The 9,342-nt window shown below is 40.3% G+C and overlaps 1 protein-coding gene across 1 annotated transcript in view; it reads left to right on the forward strand.

Annotated features, from left to right (window-relative positions):
* The window catches only part of LOC137781404 (vertebrate ancient opsin-like), a 44,002-nt gene extending 35,102 nt beyond the window's left edge, over positions 1–8,900 (forward strand). The window contains exon 4 of the mRNA XM_068570143.1: positions 7,131–8,900. Within this exon, the coding sequence (XP_068426244.1) occupies positions 7,131–7,415 (285 nt within the window). The 3' untranslated portion in view covers positions 7,416–8,900. The remainder of the gene's footprint in view (positions 1–7,130) is intronic.
* The last annotated feature ends 442 nt before the right edge of the window (positions 8,901–9,342 follow it).

Raw genomic sequence — 9,342 nt, forward strand, 5'->3', positions numbered from 1 at the left:
GTCCGACATGAGCTCATGACTGCGTTTACGCAGACATCAATGTTTTGTTGTGTGTGTATGTAGTTTGTCAGCTGTCATACAACCCTTAAGTGCGACTCCTCAGTAAAGGCGGGCAAAGCAGTTAATGTTATTTGAAGAAGTTAAGACCGATTATAAAGTGATTAACAACAAATCCGAAGCAAAAGTAACTGCATGGGGATTTGTTCTTGGATGACAGATGAGAATATTACTTCCACAGACTGAATGCTGTATTGTTTTAGACATTTAATGCCCATTACTTAGATTTAGGATTCCATATTTTGGTCTGAAACTTGTCAAACTTGGTACTTTATTCATCAAGTGTCATATACGGTAGTATATTGCGTTTGCACAGATACCGGGGACACGGTGATCCATTAAAAACCAGCTGAGCAAACTAAGAAGCCTCGATTGCCTTTATTTACATCAAGTTCCTCTATCTCGCAAAAGTCTTTGTGCAGAACAATACATTCACACTTTAGATTTAGAAATGTTCTTTTCTGCAAGGCAGTTCATCGTGGTGAGAAAAAATAACAGATAACCAGAGGATTGTCTTCCATTCCCACTGCGGCAGACTGATAAAACTTTTCTACCCTCAATGTAATCTTTATCATCCCATCCCATTCTGTTCTTTTAAGTGAACCACAAATGCTGTGTAAGGTTTTTGAAAATATTCTCTCCAGACTCAGAATTTCATGTACTGCAGAGAGAATTACACACAGTGTTGTATATTGGAGAGCAAATCCTATCACGGCTTCCAAAAGCAAATCAAGAGTTATACTTTCAAGTTCAAACTTTCCTCAGAGAGTTATTTCAATGTAGAGTAAACCAACAAGACGACACCCAGTTCCAGATGTTGCATCGTCAGCTGGAGGTAGACAAGAGCCTGCGTTGGACTCCCATCTGCTGCATCTCACACTCTCTTCCTACTCAAGCCCACGCCGCAGCTATTTGACCTTACAGGACACCATGACAGCATGAGAGCGCGAAAGTGGGAACGAAGGACAACGAATGTCCTGTATGTCATTTTCAGTCTTCAATTCCTCCCAGCCCGTTACTATGGAAACTGTGAGTTGAGGCGAGTTGAAGACTAAAAATGCTGTACAGATTCAAGTAGCAGCTGGTGTGTGTTTGTCCCTTCGACGATGAACGACGCTCACAGCCACGAGCCCTGTGGTGGATGTCAGAGAGGTGCACGGAAAAACACAGGAATTATGGGTAAGTTTACACTGAATCATCTTCATTTCATATGAATAGTTTGTAATGTATGGCCGCAGAGTGTAGACGAGCCATGCTGCCAAAACCGATTCCATAAAAACATTTACACAAAATAGTGAGAGGACCTAAACATTGAAGGAACAGCTCAACAGTTGGAGACGCAACCTTTTCATCGAGCGATAGATGAGAAATGTTATAGTGCCTCTCACATCTGTCCTCCAGATATGAAGCTATACCCAGCAGCGGGGAAGCTTAGCTGAGCATTGATTGGAAAACGGGGGAGAAAACGGCGAACTTTGCCCACCAATACTACTCATTAATTCATAGCCATAGTCTTTGATCGGTCAAAACACTGCGTAAAAAGTACAAGCTGTAGTTTTAAAAAGGGCTAGGTGCCAGCTTATTTCTTGGCCAGGCAAGTGACTTCACACACAAAATACATTTTGTAGTGGTCTCCATTGTTGTTATTATTACTCCTCGGTTCTAGCGCACAGCTGACCATAGCTTGACAATAGCTGGACAATAGCTTGACAATAGCCCAAGTCCCGCCCCTGGCTCTGACTCGCTAATCATGAGTCATCATTTGAATTTAACTGTAAAGTAATGTCCATTTCATCCACCTGTCCCCGGACAAGTGGCTGAAATGGGATGGATGGATAATGTTGGGTGTGGCACACGGTATTTGAGGTGTAAATACAACAGACTAAAATCATTGAAATTGAATTGTTAAAGTAATTTGATTCTTCGAGATTGTAATGCCAGAATACGAGTTAACAAGGAAGGAAGAAGGACTTGTGGGAGAACCAAGATCTTTCACTTCATTGTCCTTTCACTTCAATGATAATTATGTTTGTGTTCAAGCTAATGTCATGACAGAGCAGTTGGAGCATATTTGATTGTTTTTGGAACTTCAATCATACTTTGACCTAAATGACAAATGCATTTGTGAGCTCATAGTTGTATAGCTGGATCATCTTTTTAATTGGGACATTTAATCAAACTTTCTTTTACCCCATTGGCATTGCACATAATATGCATATGCACTATCGTCTGTATTGTTATACTACTTACAAGTCTTCCTTGTAGTCATGAGATACAAACAATATTCTGTTAACTTAAAATAAACAATTCATTAAATGATTGGAACAAATTGCCGGGGCTATTGGTTTCAGTCCAGCATCCTCAATTAAAACCTATATTATACAATTAAATCATAGTTTTTAAATCTCTCTATGCAGATACCAATTGCATATATAAACACACTGCGGCCATCAGAGGATTGTCATTCTGTTCACACGCTCCTGTGTTGACACTCATTACTTTTCCGGCTTCATATTCTGTGATCTGCAGGATACGTCACAACATTGGGAAGTGTATTGGATCAAATTAAGTCACGCAATTGTCGAATGAAGTAGTGGGTTACACGCACTGAAAGGTTTTTGATAGCAGTGTCACAACTCAGTAAAGTAAAAGCTATTAATTTATATATATATATATACATGTCTAAACCATGATTGAATAGGAAATATTGACTCTGAGATAAAAACGTTGTGTCATCTCCAACCCTCTCTTTGAAGTACTCCATCAGTGCATGCCGCTGCTTACATCTCCCCGTCATACTTTATCTATCTATCCGTCATTGCCTTGACCTTGACCTTCGCCTCGATGCCCCTGTGTCTTAACCATCCTCTACTGTTTTTTCTGTTGTCTCCGTCTCCCTGTCTTCCATCTGTCTACTTGTATATTCTTTGGACAGCTGAGGGGAGCAGGGAGTATGCATCAGCACCACAGAGAGGTGTGGATCGTCTTCTTTACCTCTCTGTGCTAGACCCCGCTATGACATGACCTATGTAAAGACAGAAAGACAATGGGGACGCATGTGTTCATACATATCGTGAGGAGAATTTTCTGGTGATGTCCTGAGGCATTTCTCTCTCTCTGTCTTTCCCGCTCTGCACCTCTTCATACCCAGCAAGCATTTGACAGGAGATATACAGGAGAAGTTCAACGTTGAGTCAAAGGACTACAAAATAAATAAAAAAAATAAGGAGCTTTCGACTGGAAAGATCCATCTCCATCCAAAGCAGTACATTGATCCACTACATGGCTCGAACTTTAGTCTGTTTCTCCAAACTGGGTCTGTGCCGACCGAAGTCATCTGTAGATACACCGACTATGGATGAGTACCTTATACACCCCACTTTAAAGACCATAACTATCCTTTTAAAAAGGATGTGGCACGCAATATTCTATATTTATGCAAGTCTACAAATCCAAAGACAAAATCAGCAACGCGTTGCATTGTTCATTGCTGAAAAAGTTCAACAGTATATATACACTTTTATAAAAAAAAATTAAAAAAAATAGGTTGAGTCATTTCGCTTAGCAGTTGGACCATGTAGCATGTACCATGTAGATTATCAAACCTTTCTTTAAGAGAAAAAAGAATATATTTATTGCAGACTATTCTCAGCTGTGCTCGAGAGCATTTACAGCAACACAACGGGGATTGATTGCAGTGCTTCTGCTCATTGTAATGATGATCAGCAGTCATTTCAAAAAAATGTATGCAACAATTGAGCTCATACTAATCATATTTCACTGTGTTTGGATCAATTAATGTCTCCATCAACTCACTATTGTGTCTCCCCCTCCCTATCTGTCATAACATGTATTGTTCACAGTTGAAATGTTTTTAATGTGCACATTTTAATTGTGTGGTATCTCCACTTCCGCGAGATGCTTTCATCCTATTTTGTGCTCATGAGAAAATGTAGTAGACTATAAGTATACCTGAAACTGTAAGTATACTAAGTATACTACGTTTACTCAAGAGTGGCGTCTTCAGAGTCTCGATTTAACAGGAGCTGAGGAAGAGAACTTGAAAATGGTCTAAATTGTGGTTCAGTAGCTGCCTGTGTTGTGAATAAGCCCTGGATTTGGTTGGAAATGCCTGGAATTTTAAGTACATCCAAATACCCTGAATGCATTGTTATGCTTTCAACCTGCTGCTCGGGTCCTCAATTATTCAGAATCTACCTACCTGTCCATCAGCAGATACCTAGACTTTGAGCCATCTAATACAGGGGCTCTGTGATGTGCAGAGGTTGGTGTTGAACAGGAAGATCGACATTAAATCATAATCCTGAGACTTCCAGATCTGTTACTTGGATTGAAAAACGTATCCAGGGGTCCATTCATCCTACCCTGACAGATAGTGTGCATACGTTTCAATGCCTTGGAGACGGACCGCCCTTTCTTCCCACAGCATATTTTCAATGTGTTCGGTGTCTTGGTGCTGGTTAGAATACAGTATTTCTGGAGGTGTAACCCTAAAGATATTCATGAGAAATTACTGAGAATGTGTCAACACTTTGAAGTAATATATGTTATGGTATTATATCTTTTCACGGTGAAAATGACTTGCAACTTAAATCTTGCGCAGTAGAATTTCAAACTAATTGACTTTCAGTGCTCAACCCACAGCGGGAAGAGTAGAGGAGGAATGCCAAAGTATTAAGCGCTAGGTGGAAAAAGTATATCATTCTTTTATATTTCTTACAAAAGAGATTAAAGCATAAGGCCCTGATCACGTGGAAACACTTCAATGGAAACGCATTGGCTGCGTTCCTCAGTTGTACTGCGCGCAATGTTTTTTTGACATGGAATAAGTTTAGATATTCTTAACTCTTCAGCATCAGGTGCACAGTAGCACCACTCGTCAATGTCATACTTGCCCCCAGGCAGCCATCGAAATCAAGCAAGAGGTCGGCTTCACTGCTTCACCAGTGCCGTCCTCTTTTCTCACCGCTCTGTTGGAAGGCTAACAAGCTAGTTAGCTGAAGTGCTAAGGGGGAGCTAGTTAGTATGTGACACGTAAGAGGGAATTAACACATCATGTTGTTTTGGTTTCATGTGCCGGTAATAGTGGGCAGGCAATTGTATATTTTCCATTATTTACGTATGATGGGTTGCCTACGGGCCAAACACAATTTTGCCTGACCTGCTTTGCCGAGGCGTTTTTTGAAGTGGCCGCGCCTGTGTGATAAGCCCTTAAGAAGTTTACCTGCAGTAGGCTATAATTTTATTAATATAAAACGCATTTCTTTTTTATCATAATTGTAGTTTTCACTCCCTCAATAACATTCTACATTTTGCTGTGGCTCCAAAACAAACTAGAACAGTAAACAACTTTTTTCAGTGTTGGTGAAAACTCTGTGCAGACACACTTTCAGGTCACAGTGGAAAGAGAGACAGAAAGACAGCAGACAATGGAGGGACAGAAAAGAGAAAAGACACAGCAGCAGATGATTGAGAGGGGAATACGCCATTAACTGCATCTGAAAATTGTGTGCAAGTGCAAAAAAGGACTTTCAATGAAAAACTATGTTAGCATACAGTGGTGGAAGAAGTACTCTGAACTTTACTTTTTACAACTTACTAAAAGTCGTGCATACATGATGAAATGCAGAAGGACTTCTATCTTTGTTTCCTTTTTCATCAGGTTGATTCAATGCAAATCCAGAGCGGCAGAGTGAGCCTGTTCTCTCATCCGCTGTAAACGAGTCATTGAAGGACCTCATAGCTACTGATGTTACGTGCTGTGCCAGGGTTTCGAAGACATTTTCATCTTTGATGATGCCCAAAGCTTAATCATTGCAAAATCACTGGGAAAAAAAAGAATAAAGTCTCCCATTGTCCTAGTTACACAAGCACATTCACTCCCTCTGCCCAGTTAAACCAATGCCTTTGCTATAAGAAGCTTCACCTCGCCATCACTACTTAGCTGCCTCCCTCTTTCTGTATAACCAAAAGGTTGTCATGTCTAGCCACAGCTGCCTTCTAGCAGTAGCAGTGTGAAGAATAATGGAGACACAGAAACCGGCTGCCTGAGTAACCTCTGGGATGTTGTTATGAAGACAGAGAGCAAGGAAGCTCACATTCCACTGCTCCAGAGTGCCTCATTTTCATTACCAGCCCTTCCCGCACAGACCTTATGACATTATACACTATACATTTTTTTTTTTGGTTGCATTTTTCCGAGTGCATGATGACCAATATGGATCAGGGACATCAGACTATCCCCGCCTCCAAAGTCTCCAAAGTCACCTTGAGGAGCGAGCACTGAGCAGCTGCCAGCTCATAGGGAGGGTCGAGCTCCCGCTCATTGCAGACTGATGCTTAGGGGACAGGATTTGTGCATGCCCAGCAGAGACGTCACGCTGTGTGGTTACCTGGTTTCAAATGCGTACGTTGAGACTGAACACCATAGGTTTGCACAGCGTGAGATGCACATGTATGTAGTGGCGAAAAACTTTACAAAACAAATTCATGTTCCAAAAATAAAGCAGGGGAGCGAGACAACAAGAGGTTTCAACCCACTCGCCACTGATGATGACAGTACAAGCAGGGAGAGAAACGTAGCCATGTCATTTATTAATAGCAGTGGTGGAAGTACTAAGCCACAGCAAGATAGTTTATGAAGGTAAAAAAAATTTAAAAAATCATTACATGCATTCAAAATTTTACTTGAAAAAATATGTAATTATAATCAAGAAACTCTACTTAAGATTAAAAGTAAAAGTACTTACTACGTAGCCAAACAGGCTCTTAGGTTGTAACATTAAGCTGTATATTACAGTATTAGATTATTATTGATGCAGTACTCAGATGCACGCTATGTTGTAGCTAGCTCTTCAATAGAGCTAAAAAATTATGTCCCATGGCATATTTCTCTACATGAGAGAGAGAGGAGAAAAATGAATGAGGCAAATCCAATAAAATGTCTAACAATGTATTTTTCTTGGCTCGGCTTACATCCCAGGTGGTTCCTTGACTAATTTTGCCTTACAGTACATTTCTGATCACGTGCTTGTATTGTATGCCTGCCCCAGTTTTACAGATGTTTCCAAGCCCTACTGCGTTGTGAGGCTCCGCTACGAGGCTCCAGCATGAAGAGCTCCTCCAAGGTCGCCACCAAGGTCATGAGGGGTGTCGCCGTTAATGGTCCCCGCCACACCAACAACTTCCTATTTATGGTCGCCTCCCTGGGTGAACCGGTCGACACCATTCCTCAACTGGGCCCCTCAGTGGAACCAACCGTGGATGTCACCAGAGGCCCCTCTTCAGACATCAACAAACCTGTCGTAGTTTCACTAGTGGCCCACTTTGATGGCTGATGATTGGCTAGAACAAGGAAATCCCAACGTCCCCAGCAAGGAAGTCATTAATTATGAAAGAGGTGGTGTTATTGAGGCTAGGAGAGCAGTAGCCTGCACGTCCAGGTGGATTTAAAGCATCAGCTTTACCCTGGCTCGCAGACATGATGGACCGCTAACCACGGCAAATCTTGGACTGCCTCTGGATGACATGAACCTGCAGAAGCTGGGAGTCTGCATTTCTCTGAAGAAACACACACACACATATATATATATCCTGCTAGGATTGAGCATTTGAAATGTGTTCTCATAATGACTTTTGGACTTTTGAAAGCGCTGTCAGACCGTTATTGTAATATAAGAAGAACTGTAGGGCTCATTTATGTTGTGCAATAACTTTGGAAAAACAGAACTGTGCCTCGAGTGCGGGAAGAGGGATAAGATGTATTTTTGTATTGACTGCTTACTGATTGGGGTTACAAAGTGAAGTTGGAGAACATTCAACTCAGCATTTTAAAGTATTTTCTAGAGTGGATAAGAAAAAAAAAAAGTGACTAGAATAATGGGAATGTATTAAGAATGATTTTTACGTATTCTTAGCTTTTAATCCCTGCCAGTAATATAATGAATCACTAGTCACTTTGAAAGTAGTGTTCAATTAAGTGTTTTTTAATCTGAAGAATCATTGCTAGCATGCTAGCTGCATTACCATTGTCAGGAATAGTGAAGTAGGTTAATGTTGGAGAGTTACTGTGCAGTTTCTTCAATAACTTTGTGCATGTGCACTATTGCAAATGAGTTTGGAGAAATTACAGTGTCTGATAATTGTCTGTCCATATTAATGATAGATACTTGATAACTGCAGAAAGCCTGAAGATGTATGCCTCTCTGGAATTGTTTTTTTCAGACTGACATTTCGACATGCATAAAGCCGTCTACTCAGTTGTTTTTTTTAAAGGGCGTAATCACGTGTCCTTTTGTGATCTTCAAACATCCTTAACAATGATTAGCAGTTCAGTGCCTTGCTCATAGGCTCGTACTAGTCAGCAGTGCACGTGGAGAGGCATCAGCTATACTGCATTCAAACTTTTTGCTTCCACAAAAGTCGGCCTAATGTGTCTTTGAACAACTGGTATTATCAAAAAAAAATCCTAACAAGAAACAAAAATTCCTTTCCAGCGTCTCACGGGACATAACGGACGGACTTTATTTAAGGAAACAAATATCTTTTTGATGGAATGAATATGTTTATTCTGTGTATTGTCGTGTGCTTGTCTGCATTTTGTAAACATTTTTAATCACTGATTTGGCACTTTTTTCTTCTTGCAGTACAAAGATAGTTTCTCAAAGCAACTCGTCAATGCGGTGTTCAGTGAATGTCTTAGCGATAAGTGGTGTGGTCAATTTTTTGTGATTCACTTTTAGCCAACATTTTCCATGTGCTGTCAAGATCTGTACACATCGATACCAAAGCAAACCAAATTTGATTTTTTTTTTTGAGGAGAGAAGTTTAATAAAAGGTTGTTTTTTGAAAAATAAATCCAAATCAAATGTGCAGCGCTTTTTTTTTAATTTAAAAATGGAGGGGTCAATGTTAAGGACGCTTAAAGTGTGATATGTTGGATAAAGAAGATGGATGGTAGAGATATGTCATACATGTATATAACAGCGTCATAATTGACCGATTTGTTGCTTCTTCACTGCTGGATGCAACTAAATCCTACAACTGGTCCTTTGATTGGTAAGTGTTTGCTTTAACTTGGATTGCAAACAATAGTATGTCTGGCTTACTATAGTGAAACAAAAGTCTGATCTTATATTTTCTCATTCATATTCTAATAGGACTGGACTGCACAGCAATGATGTTTCTAAATTCTCGTGTCTTCTACACGGATGACGATGCCATCGTATTGTCTGGACTTTCAGCTTCAGCCTTTTAGCATGATAT

The sequence above is a fragment of the Clinocottus analis genome, unplaced genomic scaffold (assembly GCF_023055335.1).
Source record: "Clinocottus analis isolate CAN_PGR_092001 unplaced genomic scaffold, fCliAna1.0.p SCAF_11, whole genome shotgun sequence".
NCBI lineage: Eukaryota > Metazoa > Chordata > Actinopteri > Perciformes > Cottidae > Clinocottus > Clinocottus analis.